This window comes from Crinia signifera, chromosome 6, assembly GCF_055691185.1.
Source record: "Crinia signifera chromosome 6, ASM5569118v1, whole genome shotgun sequence".
NCBI lineage: Eukaryota > Metazoa > Chordata > Amphibia > Anura > Myobatrachidae > Crinia > Crinia signifera.
This window is the reverse complement of record NC_139222.1, coordinates 149,662,628-149,684,921: the sequence shown is the minus strand read 5'-3', so window position 1 is coordinate 149,684,921 and position 22,294 is coordinate 149,662,628. Positions and strand designations below refer to the sequence as shown.

The 22,294-nt window shown below is 39.3% G+C and overlaps 1 protein-coding gene across 1 annotated transcript in view; it reads left to right on the top strand.

Moving 5' to 3' along the window:
* TRPC4AP (transient receptor potential cation channel subfamily C member 4 associated protein) overlaps positions 1-21,995 on the top strand; it is a 32,637-nt gene extending 10,642 nt beyond the window's left edge. Inside the window, exons 5-19 of the mRNA XM_083147607.1 lie at positions 1,068-1,123; positions 4,869-4,997; positions 6,627-6,828; positions 9,122-9,310; positions 9,401-9,543; positions 10,145-10,276; positions 11,283-11,341; positions 11,693-11,794; positions 13,799-13,882; positions 14,629-14,719; positions 15,598-15,738; positions 17,001-17,112; positions 18,845-18,957; positions 19,638-19,844; positions 19,928-21,995. Coding sequence (XP_083003733.1) covers positions 1,068-1,123; positions 4,869-4,997; positions 6,627-6,828; positions 9,122-9,310; positions 9,401-9,543; positions 10,145-10,276; positions 11,283-11,341; positions 11,693-11,794; positions 13,799-13,882; positions 14,629-14,719; positions 15,598-15,738; positions 17,001-17,112; positions 18,845-18,957; positions 19,638-19,844; positions 19,928-20,065 — 1,898 coding nt within the window. The 3' untranslated portion in view covers positions 20,066-21,995. The remainder of the gene's footprint in view (positions 1-1,067; positions 1,124-4,868; positions 4,998-6,626; positions 6,829-9,121; positions 9,311-9,400; positions 9,544-10,144; positions 10,277-11,282; positions 11,342-11,692; positions 11,795-13,798; positions 13,883-14,628; positions 14,720-15,597; positions 15,739-17,000; positions 17,113-18,844; positions 18,958-19,637; positions 19,845-19,927) is intronic.
* Positions 21,996-22,294: the final 299 nt, after the last annotated feature.

The window sequence follows — 22,294 nt, the reverse complement described above, 5'->3', positions numbered from 1 at the left end:
TGTGGCAGCCACAGGTAAATTTTTGGTTGGAGAAAAACAGGCTGTTGTCAAATATTTGCCTGATTGCCAATTGACAATCTTTTAGTATAATCCCTTTGATTCCAAATTGTCTCTTCTCCAATACATTATACACTGACATTGGGACATGGCCTGTGGCCTGGATTTTTCCAAACATAACCATACCTGCAGGAATGTCCCAACGTGTGCAGCATTAACTATATCTGCAGCTAACTTCACAATTTGAACCAACAATCTGGCCTGGTGCAGTGCACACACTAAAGCTGGCCATATTTTGACGGATCATGAGTGCACTGTGTGCACAATTGCGGGTCGTGAGTTCGACCCCTAGATCAGATGTGCTGCACGTCTGATCCTTCGGGTCACATTACGATCTTAAGAGGATCGTATGTGCTTTTAAAGCACAAACCATCACTCGTTCGACCACGACCAGGTTGTATGTAGGTCGTTCTGATATATGAGGGCCATAATGGTAGTCGGGCCAATTACCCAATATCGATCAAGTCAGCCTGAAAATTGCATAATGTTTAGCAATACTATCTGTTCCCTATATTGGTCATATTACTTTGGTTAAACAAGTGACTGTTCCATTTTAATCATGGCTGATACTAATCCATTGTGAAAATGCCAAATAGATACAATACATGGTCCCTCCCATTTAATAGGGAAACCTGTTAGAGCAAGTAATTCCAACCACACCACCAGAATTCATGTATAGGTTGTACTGTTTTACAGCAGACCTAATAAATAGTTCCTTAATAATTCTGTTGATATTTATTGACTTCCGATGTATATGCAGAGAGAAAAGACCAATTTAATCTGATAAATAATTTAAATTGGTCAATGAGGGTCTACAATTAAAATGACAAATATTTAAACAAAAATAAAATAAAAAAGCATGTACTTCCCATTACAGGAAATTTCTTGGTTGCACAAATTATTTTCTCTGGACAATCATATTGTACTGTCCTTTAGTGTCTGTGCCCACCTGTACTGCACCTCTTGTATTTTATCTTTTCACAATTGTAACTGTTCCTGTTCTTTTGCAGTCAGCGATGAGTTGATCAAAGATTGTTTGAGCATCCTGTACAACACCTGCATATGTGTAAGCACTGTTTTTTTGTTTTTCCACAGTAATCTTTATAAAATGTGTGCATCCCTCCCTTTTTTATACTGGTCCGTTTTTCCTTGAAAAGCAAGCAAACAGACCACAGTATTTGAAGTAGAATAATAACGCTGATAATTAGAGAAGTGGTTCCATTCCGGTGTAAGATTTTGAAACTTGTTTATACGGGAGATTAGGTGTTTAGTAGGGCTATATGATCCAGTCCCACAGCAGTGTTGGTTTGATGGGGTGAGAATAGATATCATTTAAATGTAAGTTGTGTGTGCCATGTGTAGAGGGTTGGTTATTGGGTAGAATATCAGGTGATATTTTTAAGCATTTTTTAAAAGCGTATAATTTACAGTGTTTAAAGCCTCATACGCATGAGATGACTAGGGACACAGCCGATATAGCTAATGAGGTACAGGAGCAAGTATAGTTAATGATGATTGTACACATGTGTTGTGTGTGTGTGTGTGTTTTTTTTGTTTTTTTTATCGCTCAGGGGGGCTCTAATGTGTAAGGGTGTGTGTGTGTCTTCATCTGCCTCACCACCACCAGTACACATTTTTCTTTATTTTTATCTATATATAGATATCTATCTCCATGTAGGCAGAGTAATAGTGTACTTCAGTATTGATGGAAAAATAGCAGTGGGGAGAGCGATTTTTACAGATTTTAATAGTGCAATAAGCAGAAGAGAAAAATACTCTTAGTGGTTATCAACCGGTTTATTAGAGGATCAGGTGAAGTTGAGGAAAGTAACAAGAAATTATCTTATTGCCATAAAGGTCCTTGAAGAAAGTTCTAAATATTGTTTAAGGAAACTGCGGCGTTTACCAGACATAGCAATAACCTAAGTACCATTTGCTTGATACAAAATATATATATTTGTGTAGCATTTGACAATATCTTCGTCATAAACCTGGAGTCTCTCGCATTACTTTCTCTAGGGCAGGCTTTCCCAACCACGGTCCTCAAGGCACACCAAACAGTGCAGGTTTTGTAGATATCCAGGCTTGAGCACAGGTGACTTAATTAGTTTCTGAGGGATTCTGATTAAACCATCTGTGCTGAAGCCTGGATATCACTAAAACGTGCACTGTTGGTGTGCCTTGAGGACCGTGGTTGGGAATGCCTGCTCTAGGGGGTAGTAAAACTTTTTTAACAGAACTGGGAACTTGTACATTTATCTATGTACAGGCACTGTGCATTAACACATGCATAACGTTTTATTTTTTGTTATTCAGTCTGACTGCTTTTAAATGTTAGCATCCAGCTTAAAACATACTCTTCTAATGATCTCTGATCATGGAATTCACGGTCTGAAACTTTCCATAGAACTTTTTCAGATCATGTTTTCATATTTTCAGATCCTTGTAGTCTCTATGAGCACTGTACACATGGGTTTTGTTAATTACGAAGCTCTGCACTTGTATTACTTGCAGAACACAATGTACTTATTGCTTCCTTGGTCTAAGTGTCCCAATTATCTAGTTGAGATGTGACACACCTGTCAATAGTGTAATATTTGTTGTCCTATAATAAAGTGGATTTACCAGTTCTGTCTGTAATTTGCATATGCCTGTGATGACTGGTGCATTTGTATTCAGATCCTTTTGCATTATTAATGGCATTTATTGAACACCACCCTTAAAATGTAATATTGCAAGATAAGGACTACTTCTATGCCTGACTTCCTTATTTCTTATTCTCTGACATTGCCACCATCATCAGTGGCGATCTCAACATTGCCATGAATTAGCCACATTCTCCATATGTCTCCAAACTTCTCTTGAACCTTCTCTCTTGCCTTCTACGAGTGGACTGGTAAATGAACGTGGATGTTCACTGCATTGATCTTTTGTTTACTAGACTTCATTGAGTTTCTGATTTTCCTTAATACCCCTTTGCCTCTCAAATCATTACCTTATGTAGTCTTTCTTACATTACTTCAACCGCTCTTATTGAGCTTTATGACAACTGCTTGTTGCATCATAAATATTAAGTATCGCACCTTCTCAAAATGTCAACATTCTCCACCCCTGCTTTATTACATCTTAACCCAGCCCTAAAAAATAGCCCTTGAGTAAGTTCTGGATAATTTTTACTCTCCATATTTATTTAGTTTTAACTATTTCTTATATAGCGCAGCAACTTCTGTTTCGCTTTACCGTAGGAGACAGTGATACAACAAACTGGGTATTTACAGACGGTCAAAGGTATGAGGGCCCTTTTTGCAAGCTTACACTCTATAGGGAAATAGGCATTGCTACACAAGGCTAGATAATTTTTTTTATTGCATTAATTCCACCAAAATGCAAAGGTTCCTGGTGTGCTGTATGATACTGTGACCAAGCAGTTTGGCCAGGGGTCAGGAGGATGGAAAATGTGAAAAAGAGAGAAAATATGTGGCCTGAACAGTGGGGATGTGATTGGATAGGAATGGTGTATGAAGGTGAAGTGGCTGGTTCTGAAATTTGATAAGCTTGCCTGAAGAGGTGAGTTTTCAGTGAACGCTTATAGGTTTGGACTGGATGAGAGTCCTATTGTGTGTTGGGAGAGCATTCTACAGAGTGGGTGCAGTCCGAAGAAAGTCCTGCAATCGGGATTAGGAGTAACTAAAGAGTGTGGATGAGAGATATAGATCTTGTGAGGAGTGAAGAGGTCGGGTTGGAAGATATTTTGAGATGAGAGAAGATATGTAAGTTGGTGTAGTTTGGTTTATGGCCTTGTGTGTAAGTAAAAGTATTTTGTATTTATTACGGTAGAATATTAACTTAGATGTCCGCATTGACACTCTACACAAAACTCCCATTTAAATATCTTCTCTACCCACCTGTACCCAAAGCAAATATTGGCATCCATGCCAATATCCTGCTTTCTACTGCAAGGACAGGATTGGTAAAGTTGTTGAAAGAATGTAGTATGCTCTATCTTCACCAGTAACCTCATTCTTTCCCTAGACTCAGTGGCATCTCGGTTTCATCTGTTTTTACAGTCTATGTTGCTGTTTTGTTTCCAATTGTAAAACCCAATGGAATAAATAAGTGTTAAGTGTAAATAATACTAAATATTTTTTTTTTTTAATGCAATGATTAAAATAAAGAAAACCGAATACTGGACATGAGCACTGGGCAGTAGCTGATTGGCTGTATTTCAGGAGGTATTTTTCCACCTGGCTTTATAGTCAAACTTCCCTCTCTGCGTTAGATCCGGTCAGGATGCCAGTAGTGAAAATAGACCACAGAATCCCAGTCATAAGTATGCTAGAGTGGAGTGGCTTAGCTTTAGGCACTAGTGGGTGGGTTAGGGTGTGGGAAGGGAAGGTTGGGGGCTGGAAGAAGGTGAGTTTACTTACAATGGATTCTATCCATTGGGATTCTACTGTTGGTATTCTGACTGGTGGAATTCCATCCTCCAGTCACCTGTGTTTATTTCCTCTACACACTGTTCTAATGTGGTCTGTGGGGTGTTATTTTCTATGCAATTATTAATAGCAGGAGTATTTTCCTCCTTTTTTTTTTTTTTTTCTATGGATCAGATGACTGAGGAAGAATACATAAATATGGTGGCTATAAGTTGTCTTTCCTTAATAAAAACAAAAAAACTATTTAGCATGTTTTCTAATTTGACAGTTAGCTGTCAATTTAATTTGAGTTCATTTTCAATATCCCTCATTATTTTTCTGTGATTACTGCATTAGTGTGAAAAATGATGACTAATGTTATTGGGGTTCCCATAGACAGAAGGGGTCACCAAGCGCTTGGCAGAACGGAACGACTTTGTGCTTTTCCTGTTCACATTAATGACCAACAAAAAGACCTTCCTGCAAACAGCGACCCTCATTGAAGACATCCTTGGAGTTAAAAAGGTATCAGTCTATTGTTCTAAAAATAATGCATTCACTGTGAAGTTTTGCTCGTCCTTTACCTAAAGCTTATTCCTGAGCAGTACGTGCCTTCCTAATGGTGCCCACACACACGGTGCGATTTTTTTGATCTTTTTAGTTCAAATCACATCACGTCTAGTTCATATCTGTGTTTATTGCATATGCGATGCGCACTCCCGCATAGTCAATATCGCAAGGCACAAAAATATGTTCAGGCAGGTATTTCTGAACTAGATGCACACATTGTATAGACTCAAATCGCACCTAGCACACACCTAACCTTGTGTGGGCACAGTAAGAGACGGGGGCCAGAAAAAAATAAATTGCCTTCTCCCCACCAGTCCTGAAGTTAAAAGCGAAGCACCACTATAATGCATGTGCCCCAATGTCTGGTCACCAGACAATGAATAAAACGGCACCCAAAAAGTTTCACAGATGGGGGGTTGGGGGTTGTTGAGGAATCTAAAGTTCACCATTTCGTGCCAGATTTCGATTTCTTTTTTTAAAAGTCCTTTCACTTAATGGGGTAGGTTTTCTATTACAATAAATGGTAGTCCTTGTTGGGCTGTCATATTATTTCTGCACGTTGTAATTGTTTCAGTCACCACAGTGAAAATTAAATGCATCATCCTTCTCAAGTGCAGATTTTGTTATAAAAGCCTACACACACATACAATACTGCTGTTTATAGTATTGTTACATTTAGTTAATGCTAAAGCAAGAACCACACACTTTTTTTTGTGCTTTTATGTTTGTTTGTTTTTTGTTTTGTTTTTTTTATTTAAAAGAACAAAACATTTAACCCTTTTAGCTGTATTATATTTGACAAGTTCGACATCTGGGGAGAAATTTAATAGAATGAGAGATTCAGAAAGTGAGGAATTTGGTAAGAAATCTCCAGGTTTTTTTTTAATTCAAACTGGTTTTGCAGTGTAAATGATTGCCGCTTTAAAAAAAACTGGCGATTTTCTTACCAAATTCCTCACTTTCTGAATCTCTCATCCTATTAAATGTCTCCCCTAATTTCTTTAGGTACTGCATTAAAAAAGTGATATTGATGATGGAATGTAATGAATGAACTGTGAAACCATGATCTTAGCAGAGATAAATTATTGCTATAGTTCACCAGATAATTACATTTTAGAATACAGGTTAAGTATCCCTTATCCGGATATCTGTTATCCAAATGATTCCAAAATACATAGTTTCCAGGATGTGTGTTTTTTTTTTTGTTTGTTTTTGTGTGAGTTCTAAAAGCATTTCTGGGGACATATGTAACTGGCACTAAAATGATTGCTTAGCATTGAAATGCAGTGCCTGAGGTAGTGGTACACAAGCTTTGCTTTGTTTTGAAATCTTGTTTCATGCACAAATAAAATATTTGTGTATTTCCTGTGTTTCATGTGTTTATACAATATAAATGCATTGTGTTCTCACATGGGTCTCCTCTTCAAGATACCTCATTGAAATTTAAAAACATTGATAAATAAGCAATAATCCGTTATCCAGCATGCTTCTGATCCCGAGCATTATGGGTAAGGGATACTCAACCTGTAATATACATAGGGAGAAGTGAGACGATGTTGTTCTCATCCTAAATTCTCTGCTCAGGAGATGATCCAGTTAGAAGACATACCCAATCTTGGAAGTTTAGTGTCGAGTTTTGATCAGCAGCAGCTAGCAAACTTCTGTAGGATACTCTCTGTAACTATATCGGAGCTGGACACTGGAAATGATGATAAATACACCTTGCTTGCTAAAGATGCCCAGCAGAGGAAGACCCTGAACCCATCGAGAGCAGAAGTAAATCAAGGTGAGACAGTTGTTGCTCTGTCATATGAAGTTCTCTATAGAATGGCTAATGTGCTGTCTTATCGCATGCTTAGTAAATAAGTCTTATGTTTCATTATGGCATCTGTGTTACTAATGTGCTCGTTTATCAGGTACTGCTGCAAGCTCAGCAATAAACAGTGCATTCGTATGATCTGTGATGTGCATTTGTGTGGCTGACAGATGACATTGGGCATTGTGGTGCCTCATATTTAGATCTTCATCTGGTTTATATATGCTAGTTCCATGGTGTATGGGTGATTCCACCATGCTCATGTTTGTTATGACAGAAGCATTGTACATTAGGTCCTGAGCATGTGATATTTGCTGAAGATTATAGAGGCACAGTAGCAGCATATGTACTTGTCACTAGTTCCCATATATTTACATGTTCTTCCTGTATGTCTAAGAGCAGTTTTAATCCATGTCTCATGGTATTCTACAAACACGGCTGAGAAGGAATATAAATCAATTGCTGCTCAGGAGAGAAATGCAACAGGCATGCACGTTACTCCTGTTTTATATGTTTATCATGTTTAGAAGGTAATACCCTATATGCAATGCCTTCCTTTGCACCCTATTGCATTGGTATTCTTTCTGTTCTAACTCATTTTGACCCGACGCGTATATTATCCCATGACTGCAGAGTCTGTTCTTCCCCCAAATTTAAGTAATGTTCTCCGTTTTTATAGTACAATTGTGTTCTCGTACACATAGCCTTAATATGCCATGCAGGGTGAATTTTCCAGTGTTGAGTGAGCTGCCAGGTCCTGTGCAACTCTGCTAACATCAGGTGTTCTCGCTTTTTTTCCCCCCTCTATATTGGATTTCTCCAATGCAATGCAACCTGGCTGCTTGAGGAGACTGTGCTGTGTATTTTTACATGACATTTGTATATTGTGTCTGATTGGGTCTGCATATGGAGCAGAACAGAACTTTTTATATGAAAAAAAACTGCTACAGCTGCTACCTTGTTGTACTTTGCAGATGCGGGGAGGTGCACAAGTATATAAAAGTGTTGTATATCAAATAAGTAAAGGTCCATACACACTGGGCGACTATGCCCAGCGTGTATGGACAGCGATAATGACAATCACCGCTGCGGGGAAAGCCGCTCAGTGCATACACACTGAGCAGCTTTCCCCCTGTCCGGCGCCGACGGAGGGGGGAGGACGGCGTTGCATAGCGCAGAGCTATGCAAAGCAGTCCTCAAAGCCGCTCATCTGCTTGTATTACCAGCAGATGAGCGGCTTTCCCGGCGATGTTGCTGGATCACTGTCTTAGTCATCTTTGTCTCTGTGGTCTGTGTTCTGCAGGCTTCCTACACTATTGTTTTAGCTGTTTGGTCATGGAATTGGCTGCTATCCTTTTTGGGTTTTGCTTTATCAAAAGGCATGGGGAATTTTTATAGGCCTATTGGGTAAATTCCCGTACATGGAACAACCCGGCTTTTTAGCTGAGCTATGTGCTGCAGAACGAACGCTCAGCACCTAGCGGAACACTCTCTAAGCACACTGCGATGCTTTGTGCTGTGCGTTCATGTTGAGCGGTGCTCTGCCTATATGGTACTTGTGTAGTTTCACGGCATGCGATATCGGCCAATATATCGATGCAATCTGAAGCGATTTTTGACCTGTTCATAACCCAACTATTCACTACGCATGGAGTTGATTTTATATAGTGTGGCGAGTGCAGCAAACCACCGAGCCCGAAGCGTGGCGAGCGCAGCGGATTACTGCACTCGCTACACTATATAAAATCATTATGAACAGGTCAAAAATCGCATCCGATATATTGGGCGCCGTGAAACTACACAAGTACCGCCTATTTATATAATAAGCAAAGCCCCGCGGTCTAGGGAAAGCCAGTGCACAGCCGCGCATAGCTACAGGACATTTTCTTTGTCCCACGTTTCCTTATTTAGGGCTTTGAACCTCTGAGTCAGTGGGTCTGTGTCCTCTTGATGCCTTTAAAAATAAAAAAATGCCATGAAGTCCTTCACTAAGAAGTTGGTGATAGAATAAGGGCATTGTGCTTCCTATTTTTCTTCTTGGAGTTTCCTCTCTTTGCAATTTATAATGTTAAACTGACCTACTTCTGAGGGTGGAGTCTGACACTATTCAACCTGTTCTCCCCTGTGACTTCCAGGGAAAGTGTTTAAAGGTTTCTAGGAGTATGCATTACCAGTGTTTTCCTGTGATCAGTGCTTTATTCTCAGATATCTTAGATTAGAAATGCCCAAAAAGTTATTGCTTCTATTCTTGATCTCTTCTCAGCCACACTTTTGAACATCCCTGGATTTATTGAAAGGTTGTGCAAACTTGCCACACGTAAAGTTTCGGAGTCCACAGGTACGACCACCTTCCTACAGGAGCTAGAGGAGTGGTACACATGGCTGGACAATGCCTTGGTCCTCGATGCTTTGATGCGTGTGGCTCATGAGGAAACTGAACAGAGTGGAACAGGTGACCTTTCTCATTGGTTACAAGCTAAAATTACTCAGTCTTTGTAGTCAGACAATAGTTGGTAACCTTTACGTCATTTTAACCATTAAGAATCCTCTGATGAAAGTGGCTTGGCTAATCCTTCGTCCAGAACGCAGCTCCCGCAGTCCATGAAGATCATGCATGAAATCATGTACAAAGTAGAGGTTCTGTATGTGCTCTGTGTCTTGCTGATGGGGCGGCAGAGGAATCAGGTCAGTGTGCTTTTTCTCCTCTCCATTCCATGACGTTTACAGATAAATGGGTTTTAGAAATGCTGGTTTATTAGGTAAGAGATTAGAAGGAGGAAAGGGTACCTACTGTCTGTTCCTGTGTTGCTCAGATGACATTACACAAAGTATGGAACTCTTCTCCATAGGTATGAATACGCAAAGACAGAATTAACTTTTAGTTCTGAACATGGTTCAATTTAGTTTTCCATTTTAATAGATGTGGAGTTTGTATTGCTATTCACACCATATAACTTTATTAAAGTCTTCTGTAGAATAGAACTGCTACTTTTTGAAAAAAATATATATATATTTAAAACCAGATCTGTAGGCGCCTTGCCTAAGCAAGTTTTGTTGTCATAGTTACTCTTTTTACTTGACCACATTTAATTTGAGTACTAAAAGCGCTCCATTAAACACTGGCTGGGTGGTCATGTCTTTGTCATGCTGGTAGCATAGCTTGTAAAATGTTGCTATTGTTTTTCTTTTAAATTATAGTATTTAAATAATAACTTGAATGTAATAGGTATCCTCTGTTTCCCAGTGAATTGCTGACCTCAACATTTTCCTTCTCCTCCTTACCAAGGTCCATAAAATGATAGCCGAGTTTAAATTGATTCCAGGACTAAATAATCTATTTGACAAGCTAATATGGAGAAAGCATTCTGCATCCACCCTTGTTCTCCATGGACACAACCAGAACTGTGACTGTAGCCCAGTAAGACCAGTTTTTATTTTATTTTTGTTATTGGGTGCTTATATCTTAAAGTTAAGTAATTGAATTGACAAACATGAATTATATTCTAACACAATTTGCACCATATCTTATCTAACGAATCCTATGATCCAGTTTAGTCCTCTTCATAGATGTGGTGGGACAATAAGTCATAGCATGTTGTGCCAATTTCCTACTGAGAGTGTGTTTGTGTGTGTTTTATAATCCTAGTCAGTGATGTGTGTGTGCGTTTGCTTCTCACATTGTTCTATTTATAATTGGTATTACTAGACGAATAACAAAAACAACGCACATTCAAAGAATTGATCAGGGTCCCATGGCTCCAGTGCCCTCTGGACCTGATTTCAGAACAAGTTACCTCCAAAGCAAGCAGCAGCATTGGGAGACTCCAAATTATAATGTATTATTCACACATTCTAATGCCAACGTTTCTGGTGGTATCACTTTGACGATCAATAAGTCAGTTTTCCTCATGTGGTAAATTACCCACTACTGCATGCTAACACATAGGGCCGTATTCAATGCATTTAACCTCCGCGCCGGCCGCTCGCCCTATTCTACGTTCTGGGGGAACCAGATTCCCTCAAACAGCGAGGCTTGCAGCTAATGCAGGGAGCCGGCTGTCTTAGTGGCCGCACACGCCATTTCCCGGTCGCTGCAGAAACCTAGCGAGGGGGGAACCGGCGCGTGCAGGAGGGCAGTTGAATACTGACCGTGCAAACTGTGACAGCGAGCAGTCAGCACTGCCCGCTGTCACAGCTAGCAGAAAACATTGAATATACCCCATAGAATCCAGGATAAGTTACTAGAAATATGGAATAACTGCTTTCCAGCACCCCCAGGCTCACACAGAAATTCTGCCCTTTGTGTCTAAATCTGTATTAACAAGTAAATGATACTTTGTATGACCCTATTGCCTGATATTGATGCGTTCCACTCTTGTGATCATGGTTTGTTTGCTTTTTCCCTTCTTTTTTTCCCCCGACAGGATATTTCCTTAAAGATACAGTTTTTAAGACTTCTCCAAAGTTTCAGTGATCACCATGAGTAAGTGAAGTGCGATATAAAACATGATCCTCATCATTGGTTTGCGTACTGGTTTAGAGATTGATGACACCTCTTTTTATATAATTAAAGGATAAATTGCTGTAATAGGCCTTTTCCCTAGTATGACCCGGAATCTGCTGCAGACTTTAATCCGGAACATTAGAAATATGCAATAATTTGTAGGCCAATCTTTCCTTACAGCCTTGCATACCCCTTTCACATTACAGCTAAAACATGGTAAATTGACTATTTTAAATGGCTTTAAGTTGGCTGAAAGTACTGTTGTAGGTTGTCCTATCATAGATAATAAGAGTAATGTTTTTTTTGATTGATGTGTGTTGTTTTTTTTAGGAACAAATATTTGCTTCTAAACAGCCAAGAATTGAATGAACTGAGTGCCATATCGCTAAAAGCCAACATCCCAGAAGTAGAGGCCGTGTTGAATACTGACAGGCAAGCACGTTTCACACATGCCTTTACTTTCTGTAGTCTGTTGTATGAATTGACCCAGAATTATCTTTGTCATTAATACCTTTTATATAGTGTTGCATATTTTTTATATATTTTTATTTATATAGCTAGCATATATATTGTTGCTGGTTTCACAATCCTGTCCAATATCTGAAGCAGAGATGATATAAATCAGGGGTGGGGAAACTGCCCCCGTAGCCAGTTTGAGGCCCGGCCGATCATCTGTCCCGGAGATGAAGGGACTGGGAGTCTTGCGTGAGGTGGTGTTAGTGTGACGCGAGTGCGCGATCACGCGATAGCCATCCAGTGTACAGACCAAAAAGAAAACAACTTGGGAGCCCACCTAGAATATAGGTGGGCTCTCAGCAGCTGCTGAAAACAGGGTAGTTACTCCTGTATATAAATAATAGAGCAAAAAAGAGGAAGGTAGCAGCGCTAAAAACAATGGTACTTGTGTAGTTTCATGGCGCCGTGCTACTTCCGGGTTCTACGCTCGCCACGAAATATGTCAAAAAAAGTAACTTAACTCCATGCCAACATGGATAGCTCATACCCCCACTATCCATGTTGGCATGGAGTTGATTTTAAATAGCGTGGCGAGCGAAGCGAGCCCCGCAGGGGACTCAGACGCACGGCGCCATACTGGCGCCGTGAAACTACACAAGTACCAAAACAATTAATGAGGAAATTGGATGATCTTTACAATATTATTGATTTAATATAAACCTGTATTTAAGAAACAATATAACACACAGAAGCTTCTGTTTTAAAAAAGGGAGTTGATACACAACACTCTAAAATAAATGTGTTAAAATGCCCTTATGCCATACTATAACAACAATAGTAGAGGAGAGTCTGTTCCTATTGGGCCCAGGGTATTTAAACTGGAAGTATAGTTACCGCTCCTTATTGGGTAGGTAAATTGGTGGTCTGTATTGTCCTTGAGTCCAAGTGGTTGGCCCCAGATGGCACAAATTACCGAAATCCACTGGACTAGATTTTGAGGACGGTTTGGTGAGTACCTCAAGTATCCTGATGGTTACCGTTTCTTTGGAAGGAATGGTCGTCCAGTGAGTCTTTTAATGGGCAACAGCACTTCTGATGCGTTTCGCTGCGTCTAGCAGCTTTCTCAAAGGTTGAGAAAGCTGCTAGATGCAGCGAAACGCGTCAAGGTTGCTGTTTCCCATCTTGCCATTTCTAAAGAATCTTGGATCGAAGTCCGAACCCGCCCAGCAGAGGATTACACCTCATCTCACCCCCACATTGCACCATTGGGGTACTTAAAAGACTCTCTGGATGACCACTCCTCCCAAAGTGTTATATTGTTTCTTAAATACAGGTTTATATTAAATCAATAATATTGTAAAGATCATCCAATTTCCTCATTAATTGTTTTTAGAGCTGCTACCTTCCTCTTTTTTGCTGCAGTGCACAGACCAGCAGCACTGCAGCGGCAGCCGAGGGGGAGATACTGTTGGTCCGGCCCCCGGAAGACCTTTCCTACATTACAAATGACCCTTCTATGGAAAAAGGTTCCCCACCCCTGACTTAAATGATTGTAAACTGTAGATTGAGTTGATTATTGTGTTGCAGTGTTCCTTAGCATCTCAGTCAATTGTGGTTATAATGCAGCTTAATACCTTCAGGCAGTCTGTCAATGTTAACAGAGTAGCGACTGTGACCTGCTCCATATATACTCTAGAGGAGTGAAGGAAGTACTGTGGAACACTATTACAGCCACTAATGTTTATCTTGGATTGTGCAAGTTCTTCCTTCCAAGTTCCCTTCTGAAAATGACGCATTCTTCATTTTCTCAGAAAGTTTGGAATTTTAGGGGTGATCCAGAACATACTAGGTTTAATAGTTTTTGAAATGTTCTGCTTGCTGCTTTTTCAGTTCCAAACTTTGACAAGAACGTGGTTTAATCCAAACTGTTATCTGTAATATCACTACATGTAATGTTTATATTTATTTCTTTATTTTAAGGAGCTTGGTTTGTGATGGGAAAAAAGGCTTATTAACCAGATTGCTACAGGTCATGAAAAAGGAGCCTGCAGAGTCTTCCTTCAGGTGTGTTCCGTATTGTGCAAGTGTAACTACAGATGTTTGTTTTGAGACCACTTGTAAAGTACAGTAAGAAGTGGGGAGTGTGGATGAAAAATATACATAGAATGTGATGGCATATAAGAACTTATTGGCTCTGCTTTTAAACACCTGTTACATGCACATACTTACACACTAGGGTTAACTTTTTTATTTTCCTTAATGAGGTGCCAATTAAATGCGGGAGGCTACAGAGTATCCGCAGGAAACCCACACAAGTACAGAGAACATAAACAAACTCCTCACAGGGTTATAGCGGGAATCAAACCCAAAACCTTAGTCGTTTTTTAGTTGATTTAAACCAAACTATTTTTTATTGAAGTACCAGTGAGTAAATAACATTGCTGTTTACACATGAAAAAAATGTCAAAATTACATAAAAAGTTATGATCTACTAACAGTGAAGAAGCTGCCTCCTACTTACACTGCTTGTGTAATACAAATGCAGTAAGATGTACAAATAGTATGTGTTCCCAGGTGGATCCTACAGTAGCTATGTGGGTTTGTTTTTTATACAGACCCTTCTCTACCATTGTCATGGTTTTTGTTCTTGCTGCTCTGGTGATTTTGTTAAATTTTCAGTTTCATATTTAATGAATATGTCTGCAATTTACTGCAAAGTATATTTCAAATCTTTAGTTCCTACAATTTCATTCATACTAGCACTGCTTAAACATTGAATTTGATGGTGTTTTCTCTTTATCTATATTTAGGTTCTGGCAGGCCCGGGCTGTTGAAAGCTTCCTTCGTGGAGTGACTTCATATGCGGACCAGATGTTTCTTCTGAATAGAGGCCTGTTAGAAGTGAGTTTTACAGATCGTGTTTAAGACACAACTTTTTAATATATACGATTTACTAAAAAGACTTCTATACTGGCAGACTCTGTCGGTTTAGTGGTATCACTCAGGTGCATGAGAGGGGTAATTTTAAGTACGGAAAAACACATAATTTACCCCAGCACACTGAATAAGATCAGTAACCAGATTTAACAACTACTGTTATGGGGCCTACACATGGGGTGACACTGCTGAGCAATGTATATTGCTCAGCAGGATCGCTCAGCACACTGCAATGTGTCAGCACTGTGTGCTGAGCGACCTATCAGGGCCAGTGTTCTCTGGTGAGAAGACTAGGGCCCTTATTCTGGTTCACTCGCAAAGGCAAATGCCTTCTCAAATGGACAAAACCATGTGCACTGCAGGTGGGGCAGATGTAACATGTGCAGCAAGTATTAGATTTGGGTGGGGTTTTACTTGAAAGTGAGATCTATATGGCAGTGTAACAATAAAGCAGCCAGTATTTTCCCTGCACAGAAACAAAATAACCCACCCAAATCTAACTTTCTGCACATGTTACATCTGCCCCCTGCAGTGCGCATGGTTTTGTCCATTTGAGAATGAATTTGCCTTTGGGAGTGAACCAGAAATAGGGGCCTTAGTATTACCATTAACTCCTATTTCATGAGTTCTCCAGGACAGTGCCCTTCTATTTCCCACCGACCAGTCATTTACAGCAGTAATGTTGGTGCTCCTGTGTTAATTTGTTATCCATAGGAAACGTGAGAGCTCATTTTATGGTGTGCTGCTGTTGCCCAAAGGGGTTCGTGAAAATGTCCCTAGTAAGACCGACTTGTTTGTTATCAGAATTAAATGTGGTTCTAATGGAGTACCTCTTGCTTTAGCACATCTTGTACTGTATTGTGGACAGCGAGTGCAAGTCCAGAGATGTCCTTCAGAGCTATTTTGACCTCCTGGGGGAGCTGATGAAGTTCAACATGGACGCTTTCAAGAGATTTAACAAATATATAAATACAGATGAAAAGGTAGGTGGAAGTTACCATGCCTGTCTGAATATTTAAAATTTACTCTGCAAGAACAAAAAAGTCTTGCTGTAGGGGAAGATGGGGCTAGTTGTTACACTGACTCTAAAACCACACCGATGTTGAGCAGTGGCTCATGCAACTGGGAACAAGTTTGCATATGTATCTGTCAATGCTCAGCAAAACAGCGCTAATGCAGATATATTTATTTAGTAGGTACCTAAACAAAAAAAATTATCTTGTTCCGAAGTACTAATTTGAACCTATATTTGAAGTCCTATCTTTTGCTGGACTGTTAATGGTAAGGGTTTATCATTCACACTGTTAAAATCACAGACCATTTGTGTATTTGTTAGTGTTATAATTGTGAATTGAAGCATGGATATTGAACTATGGCCATCTTCGTTATCTGACGTCACTTGGGACAAGTTGCTACAAATAACAACTTGCCCAACAGTTCTAAATAACGCTCAAGAATTATGAAATCGGGACTCACAGCAATGCTGCAAGTGAAAGACACACCACTATATGTCACTATGGGGAAATGTCCAGCAATCTGCGAGCTTCTGGCATGCCCACAGTCCTTCTGTCTGCTTTGAATAGATGCTGTGTGCAAATGAGTGACAGGGGGTCTCCAAACTGCCCACAATTGCCAGCTTCCTGTCAATCAACTTGAGAAAAGACACTGGATGCTATTGCAGGATGGCCTCGTGCATACGCACTACGATCCACGCCGCATGCACAGTCATTATGTAATCGCTCCAGCTGCGACTTCACAGCCATGTGATCAGTTCTGAATAACCCTCTATATTCCAAATATATGCCAAATGTCATTTTGTGATTAAACGTACAAAGCTTCTAATGAACGCTTTTTGGGTTAAGATTTTTGAATTGATTATTTTATCAGTAACACCTTGCTCCAACTCCGTAACAACTTGCCCCAAAGGGGGGCAGACTGTTACAATTATTTTTGTTCTGAAAAACAAGTTTTTTAATAGTAATAATTAATGGCTGTAACTTACACCCTATATAAATAGAAGAGAGAATACTGTTGTGTGTGTACATTTTTGTTTTGGTTGTGATGAAAGTTTTTATTGAAGATATTTAAATATCTGTATTTTTGTAACAATTAGCCCCGCCTTCCCCATATGTTTTCTTTTTCAGTATTTTAAAATACTAACTATATGCTGAACAAATTGCTTGCCTGCCTATTGTAAGATGTAAACTATTTTAGGCCATGGTGATTTTTGTGCTTTTTTGTTTAGTTCCAGATTTTCTTGAACCAGATTAACAGCTCCTTAGTGGACTCAAACATGCTAGTGAGATGCATCGCATTGTCTCTGGACCGTTTTGAGAGCCAGTTAGATGACGTCAAAGGTGAGGAATATTCACTTTTAGCTATAAAGGTTCCACATAGTGTATGCAGCGCAACACACAGCAAACCTATAAGATTGTAACATGGTATCAGAGCAGCACAGATTCAATAAATGACATGGTATAGCAAACATTAATATCCCACCACAGACTGGGTAGGGGAGTGCCAGCAGATGGGGTCACCTTGCATGAAATCTTGGAAGTAAGCATGAGAGGAAGTGAGCGGGATGGAGGAGAATCGTGTTCTGACTAGAGCGCTGCGGGGAGGCAGTGTAAGGCATTATATGTGAGTGTTGGTACAGATTTCTCCTCAAGTCATATTCAATACACCATCTTGGCACACCTTTTCTGGGCAATATGGCTGCGTTGAGTGTTTATTTGCTCAAAATGTGCATGTACACAAATAGAACTATTCTAATAAAAGTGATAAGGTTGCATTGCTAGAGCATCCTGACTACTGTGATTTGCAACATTTGTACAGCTGTGTGCAACTGAGTCTAAATTTGTGCACATTCCATTCAGCTCAATCTGCGGCTTTGTGCGCCATTGAATTCTTGTGTTCTAGTCTTTAGTATACTGTACTAACTGTTAGCTGATGTGAAACCTTGTGTGCAAGTCCCTGCACTATGACTACATTTAAAGGTAAAGTCCACAAATAAACCCACAGTCTGGTTGTTCGGGGGAAACCCTTTGATTCTGCAGGTTATGCAGAATCTGGACTTCTGTGCCTGATTTTTTTTTTTTTTTTTTCATGTAATAAGGCCATTTCATTGGGGTAAACTCCGGCTAGTTTTTGAGAGCATTTTTTGCTGATTCTACAATATGTATAACACAATGCTTGAATATGTTATACAATACTACAAAAACCAATATATAAAATATATGGTACTTCACTACTCTGAGTATCTGTCACACTGGGGGTCTTGTACTATATGTCATGTAGACACTATGAAAACACATCTGTCATTTAAAGTGGTCTCTAAACATAATAGAGAGATAATGAAGCAATCTAAAAAGGTGCGAGGAAGATGAGAGCAGGAGAATTTTGGCTGTGTACCAGAGCTGGATGTAACTGGATTGAGAGATGGATTTATGTGGAGAGTGGAGGAGAGAACACAGAGAATGATGCAAAGGCAGCAGATTTTTTAAATAAAGGAGAGGATGCTGTTCTAATCCAAAATAGAGATGGAGGCACCCTGGGTGGCTATAGCATTGGTTCTCTGTACGCCACCTATATCTGTGTGCAATGCTATAACTGGCCGCCATTGTACTCTTAAGATGAGTTATAATAATCAGTACTGCAGAAATGATTTGGACATGCTGGGAAGAACTAAAGGCATCTTTAATAGCAATAGCAAGATTTGTGACCATTTGATTTAAAAAAAAAAAATTGTTAATTTTATTTTGTGTATTATCACCTAGTGTACTGCATTTTGAAGCACTTTGGAAAGTATTGTTGTAGGCATCTAATTCTAGGATTCCCTGCTGTAGATGTACATTGCTTCACCCAATGAAGGAGAATGGCAAGTGGATGGATCATGTGACAGAACCATCAAAGTCTGTCTCCCTACACTGTTATTTTCCAGAGCGTGTGTGTGGTGTATATTTAAGAATATTTCCTTAGAGTAGAATACAATTTCTGTATCAACCATGCAGATAAAACTCTATACTTAGTCCCCACTGAATATGTCTCACATCTGTACGAATTGTCCTTTTTGTTTTTTTACCTCAACAGTTGCAGAAATTCTGTCAGAGTGTCGTTTGCTGTCCTATATGACTCAGGGCTCCATCCGAATGTCCTTTCTTTTCCGGCTAGTTAATATCATTCATGTGCAGACGCTGACACAGGCAAGTCCCATACTGCTCAGCGTTTCACGCCTTCTCAGTGTTTTGAAAAAAATGATTAAGATTTAATTATGGTTCAGCGCATGTGTTGTCACAGGCAACTGACAATTCTACTAATTCCTTGCATGTATCTTGTATCCTTTAGTCACTAAAGTTCTAGCACAGTACGGACAAAGATAACCTTTTCTTTTTTGCCATTTCAGTATATGAGCTATATATATATATTTTCGAGTCTAAAAGGCTTGGGGCAGTGCTTATCCTGGGTGTGTAGAAGTGCATGGGGCTATTTAGCTGTAACTTACTGTAAGGCCGTACCCATCTCAGGTGTAAATAACTGTGGTAAGTAGGGATTTCTTCCCTTACTGCAGCAAGCTCGGTAACCCATAGCTTTCAGTACTTAACCTGGAATCTATGCGTTAATGTGCATGGAAATGGGCTTATACTGGAATAAATCTAGGTGTTTAACTCTGGGCATTAAAGCCCCGAGCTACAAGCCAGCAGTAAGGACCTTTGCTAATTGAATCTGTCTATAGAGAGTAGACAGTAAGCACTTCATAGGTCAGATCGATAACCAGTCCTAACGGAGAAAGAACTAGATTTGCTTCTCATACATTAACGTTCTGATGCTTATTTGTTATTCCATTATATAATATAAAAGTGGGAAATGTGCTGTTCTGTAACAGGAGAATGTCAGCTGCTTGAACACGAGCCTTGTCATCTTAATGCTGGCCCGGAGGAAAGGCCGGTTACCCTGCTACCTACAGACCATCCGAGACATGGAGTGCATGGAGAAATACCCAGGCTTCATACTCAACAACTTCCACAGCCTCTTACGATTCTGGCAACAGCATTACCTCAACAAGGACAAAGACAGCACTTGTTTAGAAAATGTGAGTACAACCGTTTTATTTAGCAGATGTTCCAGCTTTTAGTGCAGGACAAGAAAATGATCTGGTCTCTATCTCTCTTTCAGAGTTCATGTATTAATTTCAGCTACTGGAAAGAGACTGTATCTGTACTGTTAAACCCAGACAGGACATCGCCATGTGCCATAGTAAGCTACATAGATGAGGCATATATGGATGTGGACAAAGAGTTTTTGGAGGACTGACTACTGAGTACTTTCTTCTATACGGACAGCTATTGCAGATGGTATTTCAGTGACCGTGGATACCCAGGGATCTATTGTGTGTATTTGTCATGGGATTTTGAATGCACACGGAATCCATCATGCCTAGCATTACCCACTGATGCCACTCTGCAGGGTATACTATATCTGTGCAATACGTTCAGGGACGTCATCATCCAATTAACACTGTTCTTTTATGTTTTCAAGGAGGAGGGGAAAAGGCTTTGTTTCCTTTTATTGCCTGGTTACACCTCATGAAATGATTTGTAAACGTCGCAATACATCTAGAATCGTTTCTTAACACTCTGATTCTGTTCTAAGAAATGTGATTGTGAGAAGAAAACAATATCGTAGCCATAGTCACCTAGGAGGACTCGAATACTCTGTGGTGGCTGGTCGTCTTCCCATTTCCACTAATGTAACAAGAAGCAAGCGGTCAGAAACCAGCAATAATGCCAAGATTCTAGTGTCTAACCTTTATTGCGATTAATATTAAATATATGGTAGGCTTTTGTCACATCGGTAGTCACTAGAGGAGGATAAACACAGGATTCAACAAATGTATTTATTTTTTTCATTGCCACTAGCAAAAATTAAAGTAAAAACCATTCACACACACACTTACTGTATATTGGCTGTATAACGGTTTTGCAGTTCTGTTTATGTGTATTTTGCATGATGAACAATGGCCACTTTTATTTGATCCCTTTCCAACCAGTTGCTGTTTGATTTTTGAGATCTCATCTATATTTAATGCGAGGCTTCGCAAGGAAGCCAGCAATATCTTGCAGCCTCATTAATGCCCTGCTTACTAACAGAGTGTAAACCTTTACCAAGTCACCTGATAGTCTCAACACTCTGAGCAATGATACTATAATTGCGCACTATTATTGTGCAACACACAATGCTTTTTATTTTTTACATGTTTAATGACCAGATTATAAATTCTCTAATGAAATCTCTTTAATTTTCATGCACTATGAACCTTGATTTTAACGTAGCATGAGTCTGGCTTGTAAAACCGGTCCCATGAAAATATACACGATTGGAGCTATATTGTCCTGCTTAGTTATTTTATTTGTAATCTAAATTGACAAAGGAGTTTATGTTGGCAGATAAAATATACAGTTTTTTTTTTTTTTAATTTAACCTGCTTTTACTAAATTTGGTCCTACTGTTTAAAATTGCTGCGGTCCATTAACCATCATGCACATGTAAGCCTGATCTATTTTTAACGTCACATTTGAATGGGTGAATGTTATTTTATTTTAAACTGCTTTGCCCTTTCTTCAATGTGTCTTTTAGTGTGTTTGAGTAAAAAAAAAAAAAAATGCATTTTATATTGTTTTTGTTTTTTGTAACTTCAGATTTTGATATTTTCTGGTTGTTGATAGGAAACAAATATTAAACTATTAGATCAGTATAACCCAGGCATGTCCAAACTGTGGCCCTCCACAGCTGTTGTGAAACTACACATCCCAGCATTCCCTAATCGCACAACTGTGGCAAGGCATGATGGGACGTGTAGTTTCACAACAGCTGGAGGGCCATGGTTTGGACATGCCTGGTATAATCCAAAAACAAGGCTTATCAACTCACGTACTCCAGATATATCTGACATTTTGTCCCTGTTACTGTAATTGTAAATGGAAATCAATGACTTATTTGGAGTTTTAATGAAAAAAAGCATTGGCTGTCGGTTACTGTGTAATACTCAATGAGCCACACAATTATCCATGAAGCATTCTATGTGGTCCTTCCAGGATGTTTTATAAACGGATATTGCCTATCTGCAAAGGGTCTATACATTCACTGTTCATCCTGATATTTGTTTTTAGACTCAGTGAATATATAAATAAATGGTGACTTAGAAATGGTGTAAATAAAAGTTGCTTTTAACTTAAAGGTTGAATTGAGTTTGTAGTCCATTTTGTGAAGCATTTAATTCATTTAAAACTGATTAATAACTTGTTTAATGACGGTATATAGGAGTATTTCTGGCCAACTATATTTATGGGTTATCATCCAATACCATGTTGACTTTAGTAGCCAATTGTTTTGTGTTTAGGCTTAGTGATAATAGACTATTATGTGGTCTAAATTTGCTAATGGAAACAAATCCATTGGATGGGTCCGAATCAAAGGAGAGTTCTCCTCAGGTAATTCTGTATAATGCATTAGCCTGAGACTGTTTGTCAAAGCTTTCACGTC